At 41.3% G+C, this 22,534-nt stretch overlaps 1 protein-coding gene across 1 annotated transcript in view; it reads right to left on the bottom strand.

Annotated features, from left to right (window-relative positions):
- Positions 1–22,534, bottom strand: part of LOC144699829 (E3 ubiquitin-protein ligase rnf213-alpha-like) — a 158,955-nt gene that overhangs the window by 48,747 nt on the left and 87,674 nt on the right. The window contains exons 40-49 of the mRNA XM_078571116.1: positions 16,575–16,757; positions 15,772–15,905; positions 13,699–13,874; positions 10,562–10,777; positions 7,806–7,993; positions 6,264–6,384; positions 4,300–4,400; positions 3,441–3,620; positions 1,161–1,318; positions 212–311 (exon numbers count right to left, since the gene is read on the bottom strand). Coding sequence (XP_078427242.1) covers positions 212–311; positions 1,161–1,318; positions 3,441–3,620; positions 4,300–4,400; positions 6,264–6,384; positions 7,806–7,993; positions 10,562–10,777; positions 13,699–13,874; positions 15,772–15,905; positions 16,575–16,757 — 1,557 coding nt within the window. The remainder of the gene's footprint in view (positions 1–211; positions 312–1,160; positions 1,319–3,440; positions 3,621–4,299; positions 4,401–6,263; positions 6,385–7,805; positions 7,994–10,561; positions 10,778–13,698; positions 13,875–15,771; positions 15,906–16,574; positions 16,758–22,534) is intronic.

Genomic DNA, 22,534 nt, shown 5'->3' with positions numbered 1-22,534 from the left:
AATATAGTTCATCTTTCCTTGTTAAATAAATGCTTTATTCTTTGGTTAAAAGTTCAACAGCTGACTCCGGTGACTCTGTTCAGTAGCCACTCTTCATGTATCTAAACAAACAATTAAACATTAGGATCGACCCACTCTGGGATCAGGCTTGTCCAGTAGTAACATCAGCTGGTAGATATTTAAGTCAACTAGTTTATTTTGTTCCCCTTACCTATAATGCAGCATAAGTTTCAGTAAAACGGATCGTATCACAGGATTGATGTCCACGCACTCAGAGAATGGGGTTAAAGTCCGAGTCTGGTAGAGGTTACCTAATGTTACAAATAAGGGTTTTATTATAGATTTGCAGATCACTTCTATTTTAATTTTATTGCTGAACTACATGCAGAAACTTTCAAACATGGTCAGCACACAGGGAATTTAGATTTTTCTTGTACAGGTAGGAAGAACAATGAAAACCATCGGTGCAAGTGTGTGTCAGTCTGTAAATCACACTGGTTCTTGACACGGTGATGTACAATATGAAAAAATCACCTGTTGCCTGGTATACTAAATGAATAGTACTTATGAAATTCATTCAAGATGTGAAGGGCTTCGTGGTAAAGGTTGAGATCAAAACCATTCTCACAAAGTGTACCTCTCTCTCTCGCTCTCTCTGAACCCAGCACTCCAATTCAGCTCAGACCATGGGTTCAAAATCTCTTCTTTGCTGTCTGGGAAGATCCAAAGAGAATCAGCTGGGGGCAGTCTCAGGTGGACATGAGCTCAACACAAACAAAAATAGAGATCTCATTCTGAATTGCACGTGGAATGGAAAGAAATCCCCAGACTGAGACAATAGGTGTTATCTTCACTATTTGGGGTCCAAGCATCTTTTCAGGCAGCTTTTCTTTCTATTTAGTGTGTCATTTTGTGGTTGTTCCAAAAGACTGTGAGACTATTGTTGTATGTGTGAGACTTAGCCAACTGCATTATTGTCATGTACCTAATGTGCTGAAGCTTGTTCATCCCCCACAATGGGACACCTTGGGTACAATATAGGCCTGAAGCCTCAGCCCAGTTTAAGCATTAGGCACCTGTCATATCAAACTTTGAAGACAGAGTGAAATCTTCAATGCTAAGGTGGGTGGAGATTTATTACATTCTACATCAATACAAACCTTTAGGTGATTCCCTGACTGCGATTAGTAATGACAGCAGCAATATAATCACTCCATCACTGGGTGGAGAATCTTCACTGAAGCAAAACCTGGAAACAACCTCCATGAAAAACATATTGCACTTCTGACGGAAGTTATTATGTTTTTCCAAAGCCTTTCTGCAAATCAAAAAGTATACATTTTAGGGATATAAGTACTTTGTAGTGTTAGACTACAACATCACAATACCAGATCATTCATGCTATACTTGATGGGAAACGGTAGTGTTGTGGTTATGTCACTGAGCTACTAATCCAGAGACCCAGTCTAGTACTTTGGAGACATGGGTTCAAATCCTACCATGGCAGCTGGTGGAATTTAAATTCAATTAATAAAATCTGGAATTGAGTCTCAGTGTTGGTGACCATGAAGCTATCATTGATTTTTGTAAAAACCCACCTGGCTCACCAATGTCCTTTAGGGAAGGAAATCTGCCGTCCTCACCTGGTCTGGCCTACATATGACTCCAGACCCACAAGCAATGTCTTAAATGCCCTCTGAAATGGCCTAGCAAGCCACTCAGTTCTCAGGGGCAATTAGGGATGGGCAACAAATGCTGGCCTTGCCAGCGATGCCCACATTTCATGGAAGAATTTTTTAAAAAACCTAAATGTGCCTATGCATTGTACAGGAGAACATTGGTACTGGTTCACAAGCAGTTCCGATCTACAGCTCTTCAGCAGAACTGATAACAGTATTCCAGTCTGATCATGAATCTGTAGTTTTATTTCCTGCTGTTTTTAATAGATATATTAGAATTCGATAACTTTTCACTGCTTCTGTAGATCGTTCAGACATTGGGGTCCATTTTTAAGTCATTAGGTGTCACATTTTAGTTTACATTTATTTTTACTAAAAAACATTCGAATGGCTGGGTATACAAGGACATGAGCAGGCCAAATCTTGTCTTCAGATGATGGGAATAGAGAGGCCACATAAAAAAGCAAAGGGACAGCTATGAATGTGGGTAAGTGAGTAAGTATCTGGCGGGGGGAGAAGTTAAGCGATGATGACAGCAGTGAACTCAGCCTAGAAGTGAATTGAGATGGAAGCTAAATCACTGGAGATAAGGAGTGACTCAAGTGTAGAAGCTGAGGAAAGCAGTGACGATATCTCAGTGAGAAATTTGGTATGTGGTATGGATGGGCATCAGAGAACAAGAATTCAAAAGGAGAGTTAAGAGGGTTGGAATTAGGTGAGGTGCTTAAAGGAGAAAAATGACAAAGGAGTAGAGTGATGGATCAAGGTGAGACTTGGTGACCAGGGTTGCACTATCACTATGGTAAATTGGGCCAGGCAGGTAGAGAAAAGTATAATCAGGCGAGGAGGTTACAGTAAAAGGTGAGGTCATCGCCTGTGAGCCACCTATCATGTCAGTGCAATCACATGAGTGCAGCTCTAACAATACTCAAGAAGCTGGGTACTATGCAGGACAAAGCAGCCTGCTTGATTGGCACCCTATCCATAAACATTCACCCTTTCCACCACTGAAGTACAGTGGCAGCAGTGTGTACCACTGATGCACTGCAGCAACTCACCAAAGCTCCTTAAACAGCACCTTCCAAACCCATGACAGCTACTACCCAGAAGGACAAGGGCAGGAGACACATGGGAACACCATCACCTAGAAGTTTCCTTCCAAGCCACTCACCATCCTGACTTGGAAATATATCGCCGTTCCTTCACTGTCACTGGATCAAAATCCTGGAACTCCCTTCCTAACAGCACTGTGTGTGTACCTACACCACATGGAGTGCAGCGGTTTAAGGAGGCAGCTCACCACCACCTTCTCAAGGGCAATCAGGGATGGGCAATAAATTCTGGCCCAGCCAGCAACCCCCACATTCCACGAATGAAGAAAAAAAAAGCAGCCAGAGTGTAGCAAGGGGGAAGGATAGTGAAAGGTTGAGGGTAGGGGTTTGTGTTCGGCGGTGGGTAGTGGGTGGTGGGGGGACAGGGGCTGGGGGGGGGGACCGGTGCAATGTGAGTCCCAGTTAACACATTCTCAAACAGTATGTTAGGGAAGACGTATTCTACCTCCCATACACTTTCAACAGAAACCCTAAGATGTGACCCTAGTCTGCTGGAGAGAAGCTTGGTTCAACATAAATCCAGCAGAAAATCCTGCTCACAATGCCCCAAAGAAATAATTAATTTAGGCACAAACTCTTGTACTCTTTTATTAAAGTAATTAGACAAAGGATAAAACTCTGAAACTTGGTTTGGAAGAGTCAAACTTACTTTAACCGGATGGAGACTTCGATTTTAAACGAACTTGGCACAGTTGCCTTACACTTTGGACAAAAAGGCTGAACTTCAAATGAACGTTCCAGACAGTTGATGCAAAATACATGTTCACAGGGAAGGCAAGCTGGATCCTTCAGCTCCTCAAGGCAGATTGGACATTCTTTGATACCATATCTGAGGTAGAACACAGTAAGAAAATATTAAGAAATTGCAATATTGACAATTTTCTCTGAAGAAGAGTCATACGGACTCGAAACGTTAACTCTGTTTCTCTCTCCACAGATGCTGCCAGACCTGTTGAGCTTTTCCAGCATTTTTCCATTTTTATTTCAGCTTTCCAGCATCCGCAGTATTTTATAGTATATCGACAGTTCCCTAATTTAACACCTGTTTTTCTATCCTGCATTCTCTTCCAAAAGGAGAGGCTTCAGAATTAGCCACAACTTGCATCAGTGCGATCAGCAAAGAAATGATCCACTTAACCAAGTGAGTCCTGCCACCTCCAGTTCCAGACATCAAGAAATTTGATGCCCCCCCACCACCCCTCCCAACCTAGTTGATAGAGAAGATAGAGATACTGCATTTGCAGCCAAGCTGCTCGAATATATATTCAGCGTCTTTTTGATTTAGATGTAGAAACATTAGGCCAATTGACATTCTCCATGTTTGGGCAATGTTGTAGCATTATGTGTTGCAGCATCATGTAATGGATGCCAAGCACTAATTTAAGGAACAAAGGCAAACTGAATAGAGCTGCTGGCCAAAAGTGACACTTTAACACCCAGCAACACAATTATTCGCAGGAACTACATGGGCTGTGTCAACGAATGGCGTCTTTATGGGTGAATGTTACCTGTAGTCCAAGTGACTAGCTTCCTCATTGCACATCTGCAAAACTTCAATAACTGCTTCAACCGTTCTGTTCTTTTTCAAATCAGCGGATGTTCTGAGAATCTGTGTTAAACCGTTGAATAAGTTGTCACTGTTCAATGTAACCACAAAACTAATTCTTCATAAGGAAATGGAATAATTCCAGGGACAAAAGCACAGGAAACTTCTAAATGACAATATACAGATCCTCTTATCAAAAACTCATTTCCTATTATGAGAGCCACGTCTAGAAATTACTGTTTGTGCTTTAAATGGAAAAAACAGTTAACATGCCCTTACAACTTCCTTCTATCTACTATTTTTAAAAGAAGGTTTATATGAAATGAATTAGTGCCGCCATTATCACAGTAGAGAAAGGAAGGAGCAGATGAGTGTCATAAGGATGCATTAAGTCTTTGTCCTCTTATGTTATGAGCAATACAATTGATGGACCTTCAGCCTTTAAATAAAATTAACTTGGAAGCTTCTTCTGAGAAAAGGGTTTCTTAAGGAATTTTTTGTTGACATTCTGCCTTCTCAAAGGATTTGAGAATGGATTTGTTTCGTCTCTGAGACCCTTGGCTGAATACACAAACGATAGTTGTACTCCCTGGAATTTAGAAAGTTAAGGAGATGATTTGATTGAAATTTTTAAGATATTAAGGGAAACAGCTAAAGACTGATAGATTTTTGGTAATCAAAGTTATTAAGGGATTTAGGGTTATGTCACAGAGGGGAGGTGGTGGCATAGTAGTATTGTCACTAGACGAGTAACCTAGAGACTGAGGGTAAAGATCTGGGGACTTGGGATTGAATCTCACCATGGCAGATGGTGAAATTTAAATTCAATAAAAAAGATCTGAAATTAAAGGTCTAATGATGATGATGAAATCATTGTTGTAAAAACCCATCCAGTGCCCTTTAGGGAAGGAAATCTGCTGGTCTGGCCTACATGTAACTCCAGACCCACAGCAATGTGGTTGACTTGTAGATGCTCGCTAAAATGGCCTAGCAAACCACTCAGTTCTCAAAGGCAGTTAGGGATGGGTAATAAATGCTGGCCTAACCCATAATCTCACTGAACAGTGGAAAAGGGTCAAGGGACTCCTGTTTCCTTACAGCACAGCCAGAAAGCAGAAAGCATCTTCACTTTGTTGGCTGTGAGGGGCTTGTATAAGCTTTGGTACAAAAATGACCACAACTGGACAAAAATTGGCATTTCAGTAAAGACAGCTGGTATGGAAAACAGAATTTGTATTCTTTTGGTAAGACATTCTTCTAAGTCTGGCAGATTTTGGGGCAGTTTTAAGCTAATTTAGCCTTTCCTTTATTTAACCTCAGGATACTTGAGGATGGTGGCCTTGAAATTTTGAGAAAAGTTCTATTGAAGTTTTGATATAGTTGAGATTTTATGTAAAATCTGCAAAAGAATTTATACGAGGGGCAGAAACCGAATGTTGACTTTCTCAATAAAGAACAGATGGTGATAAATAATGGGTGGAATTCCTAAAGCAAGTAGTTACTGGTATGAAAAGGACACTCATGTTGACCAGCTTATGAATGAGGAATTGCAGGATATATGCATGTAAAGTTAAAGAATAATCGTTTTGCTAGGCTAACGTGTAGAGTTTTTCTTCAACTTTGCACCACTAGGAAGATGACCCCTGTGTGACTTGCAACGTAATCTCTTGCTCAGTCATGGTGTAAACAGTGAGTTATTCGCAGTGCAAACAGATGAGATATTTTCACACGATATAAGTGTTAAATGTCAATCTATGATAATTAAGAGAAAGATAAAGAGACATCCAGAAATCGCATGTGCTTAGTATTCTCGACAAGCAAATATGTTTTTATAAGCCTAAAATTATTTAAAACATAATAATTGCCATATACAAGTCACTGTGTACATGATGACAAACTCATTCATTGCAGAGTTTTGTTCTTTACCTTCTGAAGTTGTGCGCAATGTTTTACAGCAATGTGCCTTAACTTGACATCGGTGTCAGCGACACTGAAAACGACATGTTCGATAAACACGCCCAACACAAGTGCACATTCCCAGTTTGATCTAACAGACAATAAAATAAATAATGTTACTACTCTTTATACGATTCTAAAATTGAAATGAATCATGGTAAGAATAAAAAAGTATAAACGTTATCAGAACTAAAGTGCACATTCGTCTTAGCATTTAGGTGATGGTATATAGAAGGGGATACAATCAGTTCGTATCACAATCTCCTTCAGGCTGAGTGCTCGATCCCACGTGGTAGGTAGCAGTGAGGTGTGTTTTCACAAGGAGGGACAAAATGCAACCCAACTTGTCTGTCCTGGCTATTTTGTTAAAGCAAACCAAAGCTAATGCCACTGCTCTCCTCTCTCTTAATAGACCTGCATCGCCCTTTGCTCTCTCCTACCATACAACATGCTAAAATCATGCATTACATATACTGGTAAAACAATGGATGTCTCAGATCACAAAGAGTATGAAATTTGTATGTTGGCCTGTGTTAACTAGATCATTCTTGTCCAGGTTCATGGTCACTAATGAGAAAACATTGAGGAAAAATACATTTTATATTTGCATTGACTTCTCCAGTTATATTAGAGACTGAAGGAAAACATGGGCAGAATTTTATGTTTCCACACCAGCGGGTTTGAAGGCGAGGGGGTGAGCACAAAATTTGTCAGATGGCATTCCCGACGAGTTCTCATCCTCCCCGACCTCTCGGCAATTCTACACAGGTGAGGCCCGCCTGCCCTTGTCCCATTTGAGGCCCTTAAGTAGCCAATTATTGACCACTTAAGGGCTATTTTCGCCCAGCTTCAATTTTCAGGCTGGTGAGAGGAGCACAGCAGCAAGTCAGGAGCCTAAAATTATCCATGGTCAGACCACGGGTGGTGGGGGGGGTGGGGATGGGATGGGTGGGGTGCCTCCATCAGCAGACTCCGCTTAACAACGGGCGCCCTCCCCTGCAAAATGCCTGACCTCTGCAAGGGCTCTGCCCCTATCACAGGCTTCTCGAACATACCCCAACCCCCGCTCTGTCCACCTCCCCAAGCCTCAACTACCCTCCCCACCCTGAAGCTACTAAAACTTACCAGTTCCTGGACTCCCGGGACTGAGGCTCTGGGAACTGCTTGCAGTCCCAGTTCCGTCCACTGCTGCTTCTGTCGCTGCAGGGATTAGAGGGCTGCTGGCCAATCAGATTGGCCGGCAACTCTCTGGGGCGGGGCTTCCTCCCAAGAGAGGAGGACGTCCTTCCTGAAGTCAATTAACGTTTGTTGGAGCGTTAAATGGCTGCGGACCAGGCAGTATTGGCAGGGATGTGTTGTCCGCCAACTCTTTGGATGGCGGGAAGGGAAACCCTGTCGTCAAAAAATCCTGACCATAGCCACAGATCTGAAACAGGGTGGGGCAGGTTTGCAACATGAAACAACATATCTATCAGCAGGTACAGCACGAGATGAACAAAATATGAGGCTTGCCTGATTTCAGCAATAGTTTGCTGGCATATTGGTCTGCATGCTTTGATGTAGTTTTTATCATAAATGAGTTTAACCGATGGCTGTACGGTTTCCATTATTTCTATTAATTCTTTACAGTCCTCGATTGTCACAATATCTAAAGCTTGAATCCTTTCAACACAGGCATAAGCTGCAAATATGTCAAGCGTCTGAAAAATAAGTACAAACAATACACTTATGAAGAGATGCTCCCTTGAACATCATTTTAACATTGGTAACTGTGGAAGCAGTTACATTTCTTTATGCCTTTATCAGGTTCTACAATACACTTTGCTGCCGCTGACTGGAAAGGCACCAGGAACGATTGCATGTGTGCACCAAGCCCACACCGCGCTTGCTGGCATTTGCGCAACTGCTCCTGTTGCCTTTCCAGTCAGCGGCATGAGCATCGGTGAAGTTTTAAAGCCTCACTTTCTAAGTGTTTATAATCCCTCAAAACGAAGACCAGGTCAGTAAATCCAAGGCAGAGAATGAGGGGAAAATCCAATGGGAAAGTCGTGGTCGTGCCAGCAAAATAACATTAAATGTGTCTGCTGCAGCATTTCATAATGGACCAAACCATATTGGCCAAAGAACTGTGCCCAAACGACATTGTCCAAAAGTTTCTTGCTCAGACCAGCGGGAGACAAAAGTTTGAAAAGTTTTGGACAGTGAGTTGTGGTGCAGTCACCCAAGTTGGAACGGCTTTGTGGAGCAAGGTCCTTCTCAGCCTGAGTTGGTATGGGACTCTTAATCCCAGGGTCATGGTCTTGTGCCCCACATTGGGGTGATGGCTTTTTTTATTTAAGAAGGTTAACAAATTATACTCAATTAACTGAGCTAGAAACTTTTGGGCAAGGTAGTTTGGGCACAGTTGTTTGGTGGATATTGGTTGGTTCCACTATGACATGTTGGAGCTGACACATTCATTGGAAGGGAGCTGGATGCAGCATTTAAGAAACCAGTTATTGTTGCTGGCACTGCCGCTACTTTGTCATTGGCATTTCTCCACCCCGCCCCCCACCCACCACCCCCACCACCACCATTCTGCCATGGTTTTGCTATCCTGGTCTTCATTTTGAGGGATACTTTTAGAATGGAACATGCAGCGGCTGCAACACTTAACTCTTGCAACACTAATTGCATCTGCAAAAAGTGCTCCCCCTAGTGCTGCAGCACAAACAAGCACAACTTTATAAAATGTCTGCTTGATAATATTGTCCATGGTCACTTTAAATGAGTGCTTATCATTCTGCAATATCTAGAGTTACAGCGAGTGTTTAACAAGACTATGCCACTTGCATTTTCTCCTCTCTCCATATCATTAGCAGCAATGTAATCCTTTGTACCTGGGAAAGCTAAAGCCTTTAAGTCAATTTTCTTTGATGTACATTCATGCTGCTTTTTACTCGACTAACAAAACACATGATTCTTATAGCCTAGAGCTTGTCTACTTTGTTTTGCCCCTGGGCAAATCTTTAAAAGGCTATGATCTTTTAAACGTTTGCATCAAGTCCTTTTTAAGAAGTAGTCAGCTCTTCATGAGTAGGCTATAGTTGAGATTTATTGAATTCAACATTCTTGTTCAAAATACATAAATTAAGAGTTATCAAATTTTCACTGGCACTAACTAGTATTTTTACCTCACAGGACTCAAGAAAGTCACTTTCTTTTAATTCAATTAATACAACTGGAAGAAGCAGAGAACCAGAAGAGATAAGTAATCGCTTATCATAATCCCACTGTTCCTCCTGGTTGTTACTGAGGAGGCTGAACAGATACTCTCATTATTCAAAGCTTTCCGAGAATTGACTTAAGTCATCAGAAACACAACACAGGATCACAGAAGTGTTATGGTGCAGCAGGATGCCATTCGGCCCATCGTGTCTGCACCGGCTATCCGAATGAGGATTATGACTCAGTGCTATTCTCCTGCCTTTTCCCCGTGACCCTGCATGTTGTTTCTATTTAAATAATCATCTAATGCCCTCTTGAATGCCTCGATCAAACCTGCCCCCATCACCCTTTGAGGCAGTGCATTCCAGACCCGAACCACTTTCGCTGTGAAAAAAGTTTTTTCTCACGTTGCATTTGCTTCTTTTACAAATCACTGTCAATCTGTGCGCTCTCGGTTGTTTTACGAGCAGGAACAGTTTCTCTCTATCTACTCTGTCCAGCCCTCTCACAATTTTGAATAACTCTATCAAATCTCCTCTTACCTTTCTCCTTTCCAAGGAGAACAGTCCCATCTTTTCCCATCTATTTTCATAACTGAAGCTTCTTATCCCCAGAACCATTTTTGTAAACCTCTTCTGCACTCTCTCCAATTATTCACATCTTCCCTAAAGTGTGGCACCTAGCACTGTACACAATGCTCCAGCTGAGGCCTAACTAGTGCCCCATACAAGTTCAGCATAACCAGCAAATTTGAGTGTTTTGTAGAACCAAGGGTTAGGATAACAGAAGTGCAAAATGTGCACGCTTAAATATGATACAAGGGCAGTCTTTAATTGAATAACGCAAATATATATATATATATTTATCATACTTCCAAAGTAAGGTTAAGCCTGAATGACTGAAGGACAAAACAAAATGGGTCTAGCTTGTCAGTAAAACAGTTGAATGAGTACAGAGGCATATTTAAGAATGGTTTCAAATCATAACTTAAAAGAACCTTGTGTTTTACCATCAATTCTTCATAAACTTTAAACATTCTGCAATATCTTCATAAGACTCACCATTTCCTGAGGGTTAGAATCCATTGTTCCCTGTAGATAATTATAAATGTGTTCCAGGATTTTTGGATACAGAGCAATTGTCTTGGACAAATTATGCAGACGGCTTTTGAAAATGTTATAGGCAATGTGTATCCAGGGAGGCGATTGCTCTTGAAGGGTCAGACCACAATCATTCTGAAGCTCATTCATGCAGGAAATGAATGCTGCCCTGAAAACCTTTAATAAAACAAAAAGAAAATGGAAAGTACCATTCAGTGCAGCTGGAGGACCTTCAACCAAAAATAATTCAAAACGGTCAGCCCCCTGAATTTCCCTCCTGTTTTCCCCACGGCGTTGATGTGACTTTGCCGGGGCTGTGTTGAAAACCTGCCGCACTTCTGGCAAAGTTACGGCGATGCTGCCGGTGGAAAGCCTGAGGAAATTCAGGGCCACTGCAGAATATTGGGAATCCTTTCTCTGTAACAGGGGAAGCTGCGGCTTTGCCAATGAGAACACAGTTCGCTGGAGAGCCAGCGATTTTAATGGTCTACTTTTCTCTTGTTGCAAAAATATATTTTATTCATAAAGTATCTGCAAGAACATTGAAAAACATTTCAAAGTGGCCATTACAGAAAGTACAATTATAGTCAAGCGTTCTACTGCCATGAAAATATAATAATTTTCATAATATTTTTCTGGTTTATTGTAAAGTAGGTTTATGGGAGTAAGTATAGTTGGGTCTGTCTGTTTGTGATTTAATTACATTTGGACTCAAGTAGGCTGCAAACTTTAACTCATCAAAAGAAGCTAGGTGCTTGATATGCTAATGAGTAAACATGGATGTTGGCTTAGCATGTAAGGTGCGAAGGGGATTTGCAATTTTAGATAGATGAAGGGAGATTTGGATTTCAAAGGGACCTCAGTCTGTTTACAACTAGCCAGATAAGCAAGGCTAAGGAATGTGTTTATTTTTCCCAAAGGTTACTGGCAATATTGGCACCATGAAAATGTTTATGTTATGATGAAGATACAGTTTCAAAGGCATATGGAACAATAGAATTTACAGATTAAAAAGAGAGAAAGGTATATAAAGGAGGAGAAGGCCAAGTGAGATCTAACAGAAGTGTGTGAAATAGCCTTAATGAAGCCTCCAGTATTTGTGCATAAGTCTGCTGTCTACTGAAACTGAAGCTAGAGAAAAGCCATTTGGAATTCTACTATCCAGAGTATTGTGTTCATTTGCTGAATCTGTTTAAAATCTAAAATCTATTTTTGGACAGTTACCTTAAAGGGAGTGTAACTGGGAGTCAGGTCGATTAGGAATTTTAGAAGTTATTATAATAGTAATTTGTAGTCTTATGTATCTGCTTGAAATCTTTTCTTTTGTTAATAAATACTTCAATTTAATTTTTTGCAAATTTCTAAACATCTTGGTGGACTTATTACCCTGAATTCAGTGCACGCATCTCGTAATAAACACAAATCGCAAAATCATTGTGATAGCGTGACCAAGTTTCCCTCGTGGATTTGGCCCACCTGGCACACATCATCTGCCACGTCATAAGAATGCATAGATCATGTTGCACTCTGAGGTGCTTCAATATAATTGTGATACATGTAATATTCACTGCATACATTCAATGTGAGTCATATAGCCTGAGGGGTCTATACAATTCCCAGCCCCTCAGTGCACTATGGCTAAAAAGTCTTAGACAGTGACCTTTCCCCATTGTGCCTCTGCAGCAGCTGCCCAAAGCTTTAGTGCATCCCTCAGCATGTAGTCCTGGACCTTACAACGTGCCAGTCTGCAACACTTGGTCGGGGACAACTCTTTGCACTGGAAGGCCAACAAGTTTCAGCAGACCAAAGAGCGTTTTTCACTGAGTTGATGCTCTTCCAGCTGCAGTTGATGTTTGTCTCAGTGTGTGTCCCTGGGAACAACCCATAGAACAGAGTCCGGTGTCACGGCGTTGCTCGGGATGAACCTTGACAAAAACCAATGCATCTCTCTCCAGAACTTCTTTGCAAAGGCACTTTCCACAATGAGGTGGACAAAGGTCTCTTCCCCACCAGAGCCACCTCAAGGGCAACGTGCGGATGGGGTGAGACTCTGGGTGTGTAGGAAGGATCTGACGGGGAGGGGATGTACATAATGAACCTTTAGCGAGGTCAGTTATCTCAGTTGGCTAAGAGTGTAGTGCCTAATACCATCAATGGCACAAGTTCAGTCCCTGCATCGGTTGTGGTAGTTCTTGGGGCCTGCCTCCTCACCTTGCCCCACAGTAGAATAGTGGCTTAGTGACATATGTTGACCCATGATCAGTAACCCTTGGACACTGCTGATACTACATAGGGAGAGTGGGTTGGACCTTTTCTTTGACTCTTGCTGAATTAAGTGGACTGGAGGGTGGAGAGCGGGGTCAGCATTCTTATCAGTGCTGACTGATCCTAAACGTGCTGAATCAACAAACTCGTTTTAACTGCTGGTCAACAACATAAATATTTAATACATTCTGCTTCCCTGATATGACTCATTCTTGAGATGCCTATGCTTGCGCAGAACACAGCTTGGAATCTCAATGCTCAATTCTTATGTTTTGTCTGTATCACTTTGGACTAGTTATCACTTTGTTTCCAATTGCAAGCACTCCTATGCCAATGATGTTTATTAGTGGACCATTTCCATTACTAGCACACCCTTGTTATTTTCTAATATCCAAGCTGTTCAATAATGCTGTCAGCCCTCATACTCACTTATATTGGAAACCACTTCATTTTACCTTTGTAGCAAATACCAGATAGAAGAGTCCTTCATTGAATCACTGAAATGAATGATTTTTCTACTGCACAAATTGTTCCTCTAAGGTCAATGAGGAAACAATGGTGTCATCACTCCAGCACTATATATGATGAGATGAGGTTCAGATTCCCATTTGGTTCAGTTAAGTATGTGTCCGTGCAGTTAGCAGTCTTACTGTTACACACTGTGGAGGGGTCCACAAGTGATTGTTTCCATTCCAGCTGATGTGGGATATTAGGGGCATAAGCAGGTGAGGCAACTGGAAAGTTCAATTTACATGTTATGTGCCCAGTTAAATGATTAGTTAGGAAGGGTGTAAGAAACATTGTAGGCTTTTTCCAACCGCTATCAGATTTACCTGAACTTGAGTAAACGACGAGCCATTTATGGTCATCAAAATAAAATCAGTTAGGTACCGCTGACCAAGGTCACACTGTGATTCTTCGCTGTGACGTCCCAAATACTCTCCGAGCTTACTTTTGTTAAAACTGTCAACAAATTTCAGCATTTTTGCCCTGTCTCTGTCAGCTGACCCTGTATGAGAGGAATATTTTAAAATGTTACACTGAGATCGTATAGAGAACCAGTCAAACAAAATCTAAAACATGTGCTGATTCTTTAGTAATAAATGCAAGTTGATGTATAAAAATACAAGAAAGATTTGCATTTATATAGTGCCATTAATATTATAAACCATACCAAGGCATACCAAGGCACTAAAAAATTATCAGACAGAATTTGACTCTGAGTCACAGAAGGAGATATTAGGACAGGTGACCAAAAGCTTGGTTAAAAAAATTAAGCTTTAAGAAGCATCATAAAAAGGAGAGAGTGGCAGAGAGATGGAGAGAGTGGCAGAGAGGTGGAGAGATTTATGGTGGGAATTCTAAAGCTTGAGGCCTGGCAGCTGAAGGCAGAGCCACTTATGGCTGAGCAATTAAAATTGTAGATGAACAAGAGGGCAGGATTATAGGAGGGCAGAGATCTCAGAGGGTTGTAAAGCTGAAGGAGATTACAGAGATAGGGAGGGAAGAGATCACGGAGGGTTGTAGAGCTGAAGGAGGTTACAGAGATAGGGAGAGAAGAGATCATGGAGGGATTTGAAAACAAGAATGAACATTTTAAAATTGAGGTGTTGCTCAACCAGGAGCCAGTGCAGGTGAGTGTGCACCGGGGTGATGGGTGAACGGAACTTTATGTAAGTTAGGGTAAGGGATGAGCTGAAGTTTACAGAGGGTTCAAGATGGGTGGTTGGCTAGGGGAATGTTGAAATTGTTCAGTCAGGAGATAACAATAGCATGGGAGGGGGTTGATGAGGCACAACTTCGGGATATCAATTGAAAGATTCTGAAAACATACAAATGTTCTGGGCAATTAGGGATGGGCAACAAATGCTGGCCTAGTCAGCGACACCCTCATCCTGTGAAATAATAAAAAAATGAATTCCAGAGAGATTAACTGTTCAGTAATCAGGCGTTTGAGTTAAGTAAACATTTGGAAAACCCTTCTGGAGGTAGAAAAAAAGAGGGGAAAAGGTGCATTATTTATGCAGTCAGGACATCTTTGAAAATTCTGAATAATCTGTTTTGGCTATACTCACATTGTGGAAAGATTTTGGGAATTTCCTGCTCACAAGTTGAAGTTCCCGTAAACAGGAAGAACTCCCACTGAGAATGGACCCCTTGAAGTCTTAATGGATTTTCCACAACATAATATTCCAAGAATAAGCAAGTGAAAAGCACTTCTTGATTTTTGCACTGTTTATTCTATGCAGTGTTTAGTATTGTCTTATTTTTCTGATTATTATACAGATGAAAAGCTGTGGTTATTTTGAGAACAATTTCCAATATGTATGGGCGGAATTTAAAGTAAATGACCAAAAGTTTGCTTAAATGTTAATTATTTTCAACTCTACCTCACTAGGATTCTGATGATTAAATGTTGGACACTTCTTGTAATTTTTCCTGAAAAGGCTTTCAGCAACAATTACAAATAGTGAAGTGAAATAAATATTTCTGTAAAATTAAAACTGATCCCAATTGGATCTCATGAAAACCAGTCCACCCTGTGTACAGTGAATAGATGACTAATTTCAGTGCTGAAACTGGTATTGGACAGACAAGTACACAAGACGACAACAGTGAAAAGTGATACATGTAGAATGCTTGTACATGGTCCCAGTAACTCAATAAAACAGGGAAGCAATATAAAGTAGCACTGTATTCTTCCATCAGCAATTCCTAAACATCAATTTTTTCACAACCTCAGAAGTGATTTCTGTTGAGCTCCTGTTATCAGTCAAACATTTAACTACTTGGCCAAGACTGTCCAAACAGTCAAGTTCGATCACCTAGTATTTTAAAACATGCATAGGATTGATACCATGGATCAGAAGCGGAAATTAATGGATTGAGTTTAAAATGAGCATTACCTTCCAAATACTGGAATTCAACCCACAACTGGTCAATGTATTCCTTGATCAGCCAGCTGAAAGGGGTAGCACAGGGAAACTCTGCATGTCCTTTACTCACTTTGTGATCGACTGTTATTTCTTCTGCCTTTGGCCTAATGGAAAAAGAATGCCATTTTATATTACCGCACCGTGATAATGTAAGGAACAAAACAAGGACAGCTGAGGCCTTGTTGACTCTTCTTCAGAAGAAGTCATACAGACTCGAAACATTAACTCTGTCTTTCTCTCCACAGATGCTGTCAGGTCTGCTGAGTTTTTCCAGCATTTTATGTTTTTGTTTCAGATTTCCAGCATCCGCAGTATTTTGCCTTTACATCTGAGGTCTTTGTCTTGTCCTTTTGTTACTAATACTTTAAGCACATTTTTTTCATTTTCTACACACACTTATAAAAACACACACACGAACAGCACACACACACACACACACAGTGAAGCAGACTTCAGCCGCTACAAATGTTGTCCTTTATACAAAGCAGCAGAAGATCAGAGTGTAACAAGGACTTCAATCAAGTTTGACGTTTGACTCCATACATTTGGACCAAAAGTGAACAAATTCAGTTACAAAGGTGAAAATCGGTCATTAAGCTTTCATAATCTGTAAATGGTGAGTATATATATTGATCAGAAAATATACACTTTCAAATTATAATTTTGTTATACACAATAACTGGATTTAATTTACACAAATAAAAACAGTTTCGAATCATGGTACAAACTAGTGACATTAAAAGATACATAACACCTGAATAAGTCATTCTTACCCTGCCTGGTGAGATACTCTCAACATCTGGAAATCATTGAAGATGTCAAGCCAGAGCTCTTTAATCTCTATGTTCACTTTAGGATCCACCAAAAGATTCAGGTTATAGTCTCTGTCTAGGATGGAAATCATCTGGGCCAGTTTGGGAGTTACCGTCTTCTGAATGCACTTCCATAGTGTGTGTCTATAATATCAATGTAAAGAAAATTAATGTGTATATAGGAAACAAAAACTGGTTCTCTCTTTTATGTGAAATCAACTGTATGTTATATTTTCAAGTACATCGTTCCATTCTTTCAAAAGCTGTTGGTCAGGATTTCCCACATTGTATCAATGCAGCATAGATCTTTGCCTGCCAGGCAGTGAACCTAGCACACGGCCTCATCCATACAACAACACATGTAACGTACTATTAGTTCATAAAGGAGAGGTAAATGTGGAATGAAATACAATTTCCATCATGAGCTTTCTACCTGTGTGAAGTGCTGAAATAAATCCTAGAGATTCCCATAAGGAACTGAAGCACCCACTCAATATGTATTGTACCCACTGCAGATGTCAATATGCACACTGTGGATAGAATTTCCATTCAGCAAACTTCATGTACAAACACTTAATGCTCTCATACTACGTTCACATATGCATTATTTTTATCCCGGAATTTACCAGGTGTTGGATTAACCAGTTTAATATCTGTTCCCAATAAAACATCGGGATAATGTTTTCCATTCATACAGGAGAATTGCCTATTTATATTTCCCCTTGATGCCACCCCAAGTCAGCAATGAGAGTGATACAATGTTGGAGGTACCATCTTTCGGATGAGACATCAAACGTACGAACATACGCACAAATGAAGTAGGAGCAGGAATAGGCCACTCGGCCCTTTGAACCTACTTCACCATTCAATAAGATCATGGCAGATCTGACTACAACCTCCACATTTCCTCCTACCCCCGATAACCTTTCATCCCCTTGCTTATCAAGAATCTATCTAGCTCTGCCTTAAAAATGCTCAATGACTCTGCTTTCATTGCCTTTTGAGGAAGAGGGTTGCAAAGACTCACTACCTTCTGAGAGAAAGAGATTCTCTACATTTCTGTCTTAAATGGGCGACCCTTTATTTTAAACATAGTTCTAGATTCTCCCACAAGAGGAAACATCCTTTCCACATCCATCCTGTCAAGACCCCTCAGGCTCTTATATGTTTCTATCAAGTCACCTCTTGGTCCTCTAAACTCTAGTGGTTACAAGCCTCACCTGTCCAACCCACCCATTCCAGGTAGTAGTGCAGTAAACCTCTCTGAACTGCTTCCAGCACACTTACATCCATCCTTAAATATGGAGACCAATACTGTACACAAAACTCCAGATGTAGTCTCACCAATGCCCTGTATAACTGAAGCATAACTTCCCTGCTCTTGTATTCAATTCTCCTCGCAATAAATGATAGCATTCTATTAGCTTTTGCTGCACCTGCATACTAACATTTTGCAATTCATGCACAGGACACCCAGATCCCTCTGCATCTCAGTGCGCTGCGATCTCTCACCATTTAGACAATATGCTTCTTTTTTATTCTTCCTGCCAAAATGTACAATTTCACATTTCCAATCGAATGGACCTTCCCTGAATCTAGTGAATTTTGAAAAATTAAAACCAACGCATCAGCTATCTTACTAGCCACTTCTTTTAAGACCCTAGGGCGTAATCCATCAGGACCCGGGGACCTGTCACCCCACAGCGCCACCAATTTGCTCAGTGCCACTTCCCAGGTGACTGTGATTTTTCTCAAGTTCCTCCCTTCCTTCCATTTCCTCATTTACAGCTATTTCTGGGATATTACTTGTATCCTCTATAGTGAAGACTGATGCAAATACTGGTTCAATTCACCTGCCATCTCTTTACTTTCCATTATTAATTCCCCAGGCTCACTTTCTATAGGACCAATGCTCACTTTGTTAATACTTTTCTTTTCAAAATACCTACAGAAACTCTTACTGTCTGCCTTTATATTTCTAGCTAGCTTTCTCTCGTACTCTAATTTTTCCCTCCTTCTTAATCTTTTAGTCATTCTTTGCTGTTTTTTATATTTTGTCCAATCTTTGCGCAATTATATGCTTTTCTTTAAGTTTGATACTATCTTTAAATTTTTAGTTAACCACTGATGGCGGGTCCTCCCCTTGAAATTTTTCTTTCTCGTTGGAATGTATCTATTCTGTGTGTTCTGAAATACCCTCTTACATGTATGCCACTGCATCTCTATTGACCTATCCCTTAACCTAAACTGCCAGTTCACTTTAGCTAGCTCTGCTTTCATGCCCTCATAATTGCCCTTATTCAAGTTTAAAGTACTAGTTTTAGACCCAGTCCTCTCTTCCTCAAACTGAATGTAAAATTTGATCATATTTTGATCACTGCTACCTGGGAGTGCCTTCACAATAAAATCATTAATTAATTCTATCTCGTTGCACAATACCAGGTCTAGTATAGCCTGCTCCCTGGTTGGTGCTAGAATGTGCTGTTCTAAGATGCTACCCTGAAAACATTCTATGAATTCATCATCTAGGCTATCTTTGCCCATCTGATTTTTCCAGTCTATGTGTAAATTAAAATCCCCCATGATTATCACCATACCTTTCTGACAAGCTCCCATTATTTCCTCCTTTATACCCTGTCCTACCCTATGGTTACTCTTAGGGGGCTTATACACCACTCACACAAGTGACTTCTTGGCTTTATCATTTTTCATCTCTACTAAGCTGCTTCTACATCCTGGTTTGCTGATCTTAGGTCAGTCCTCGCGATTGTGCTAATACCATCCTTCATTAAGAGAGCCACCCCTCCACCTTTTCCTAGCTTCCTGTCCTTCCTAAATGTCATGTACCCTTCAATATTCAAGTCCCAAGCTATGTCATCCTGCAGCCATGTCTCTGTAATGGCTATCAGATCATACTTATTTATTTCTAACTGCACTCTCAATTCATCTGTTTTGTTTCGAATGCTACATGCACTCAGATACTGAGCCTTTAGTTTTGTCCTTCTGTTATATTTATAACTTCTAGCCTCATCTGCTGATTTACTCTTAGATTTGTACTATCTGTCCCTTCCTGTCACAGTCTGCTTATCATTTCCCACATTAATACCTTTCTCTCTTGCCTTGTCTCTACTCTTTGAATTAACACATCTTCCCAAATTTGATCCCTTGCCCCCACTATTTAGATTAAAGCCCTCTCTACTTCTCTATTTATGCAGATCGTTAGAACACCGGTCCCATTACGATTCAAGTGTCCCAGTGGTACAGCCCCACTTTCCCCACTCCTTGTGCCAGTGCCCCATGAACCAGAACCCACTTCTCCCACACCAGTCTTTGAGCTACGCATTCATTTCTCTCATTTTATATTCCTATGCCAATTTGCACATGGTTCAGGCAATAATCCAGAGATTATTATCTTTAAGGTTCTGTTTTCAATTTAGTGCCTGGCTCCTCATACTGGCTATGTAGAACCTCTTTCCTAGTCTTACCTATGTTGTTGGTACCTACATGGACCACCACGACTGGATTCTCCCCCTACCGCTGCAAGTTCCTCTCCAACCCTTAGCAGATGTACCAAACCCTGGCACCGGACAGGCAACAAAGCCGTCTGGACTCTCACTCTGTGCTGCAGAGAACAGTGTCAATCCCCTGCATTATACTGCCCCTACTACCACTACATTTCTTTTTTTTCTCCCCCCCACTTGAATGGCTTCCTGTACCACGGTGCCATGGACAGTCAGCTCATACATTCTACAACCCCACTCTCATCCAAACAAGCTGAACCTTAAACAATTGCAAAGGCTGAGGCTCCTGCACACTGGATCCCCTTACCTGCCTCACTCGCAGTCACACCCTCAAGTCCCTGACCACATCAGGGGGTGTGACTGCCTCCTGGCACAAAGCATCAGGTAACTTTCCCCCTTCCCGATGTGCCGCAGTGCCTGCAGCTCGGCCTCCAGCTGAATGACACTGAACTGAAGCTCCTCAAGGTGCAAACACTTATTGCAGATGTGTTTTCCCTGGATTGCAATGGCATCCAGGAGCTCCCACATGCTGCAGCCATGACACACCACCTGTCCTGCCATCCTTAATGTGTTTTACTTAACTACTTAATTATATTATTCAATTATTCATTTTCCTTACTTATATATATTTTATTAAACTTACCACCAGTTCCTGTACTATTTTAAACCTTAGGAATAGAATAGAACTTAACCACTTACCGGATACTAACCAAACAGCTAGCTTCTTTCCCTGTAGTAGAGTAAGAACCAATTCCTACAGGGTGCAGAAGTTAGAAAAAGCAAAAGCAAAGGGAAAGGAACAGCTCCTTCCCCTCCTCACCTGACTCCCCACTCACCAAACTTCCAGATATACACGCAGTTCCAAGTTGCACTTGTTTGCAAGGTTGCACTAAAGACCCCTGAATTCATATTAAACTGAACGCAGTTACAGAAACCGAGGTCCCATCGGCCTGCTCGGGCGAATGTAGAAGATCCCATGGCACTATTTCGAAGAAGAGTGAGTGAGTTATCCCCAGTGTCCTGGCCAATGCTTATCCCTCAATCAACTTTGCAAAAACCAGATTATCCAGTCATTATTGTTGTTTCTGAGATCTTGCTAAATGCAAATTAGGAACTGTGTTTCCTACGTCACAACAGTGACTACACTTTAAAAAGTATATTGAAGTGTCTGAGATGTCTGGTGGTGGTGAAATTTAAATGCAAGCCTTTTTTTCCTTTCTTGCCATCCACCCACTGCTTTGACTTAAACCTCTTGACCTGGAAGGATATCAGGAAGTATCAATGGGGCCATTTACAAATCCCTGGACTCCCAGCTCTTGCTGAGGAGAAATTCAATTCATAGCCACGTGCTTTGCACCTGAAAAAACAGATAAACCCCAGCCTAACTTTACCACATCTTGAGCAGCCAAACCACTGGACCTTAAAGGCACCCCTGGAGGTACGCAAAGAGCCAAATTTGACTCAGGCCTCTGCCAGCATGGACTACACATGGAGCAATTGCTCTGCTACCTTGCACTACTGCACACCCCAACCCTATCCAGTAAACTGAATTTCACCCTCCCCATCCCCATTGTCTGTGTCAGGTAGAAGCTGTCACACTCCTACCCTACTGATGGACCATCTCCTTCAGTGGGGAAAACAACGAGACACACTGGCTCTACACAGGAATTTTTGAACTTGTACCTATGGATGCAGAAATTCTCTGGTTTCTTCCCACCATCCGAAGGTGTGCTGGTTAGGGGGATTGGCTGCAGTAAATTGTCCCCCAGTGTGTGCTGTGTGTGTGCATATGATGTGCTGAGTGTACCCTGCCTCGTGCTCATTGCCTGTTGGGATAGGCTCTGACTTCCTGCAACCCTGAATTGGATGAAGCGTTTCAGGATAAGTGAGTGAGATACAGAAATTCGGCACAAAAATAAAACACAAGGCAATCCTTAGTAGTGCAACTTGAGCAACATTCACTGCTTATTAAGTTTCAAAGGGAATTCCAAGATGCAAGGAATCCACCCATTCTCAAACAATCCAAAGCACCAATTAAACATTCTGCAATTGGAGAAGGAAAAGGACTCTAGACGAATAGGAACCAGCAACTGTACTGTGAAGACCATCTACCATCATTTAAACAATTTATCCATCAGCTCACTGTGGTGGTGGCTAAGAAAAGTGAGCCTTCTGGAGTTGAGATGATATCCACACTACTGTTCTCCTTTAAGATTGCTCAAGTATATCATCCTGCAGTAAGTGTTCTGCTTCATGTGAACAAGGCACAGTAGGAAATCAGCAGGAAGCACATGGGCTATATCTGTCGCAATAGGAGTCAACACAGAATGCATAACAGGTCGGGCTCTAGCACTCAGTGCTACCAATGTTCTGTAGCTGCAGTACAAGCTCTGACAGTAA

The sequence above is a fragment of the Cetorhinus maximus genome, chromosome 24 (genome assembly GCF_964194155.1).
Source record: "Cetorhinus maximus chromosome 24, sCetMax3.hap1.1, whole genome shotgun sequence".
NCBI classification, from domain to species: Eukaryota; Metazoa; Chordata; class Chondrichthyes; order Lamniformes; family Cetorhinidae; genus Cetorhinus; species Cetorhinus maximus.
Note: the sequence above shows the minus strand (reverse complement) of the source record. Positions and strands in the feature narration are given on the sequence as shown.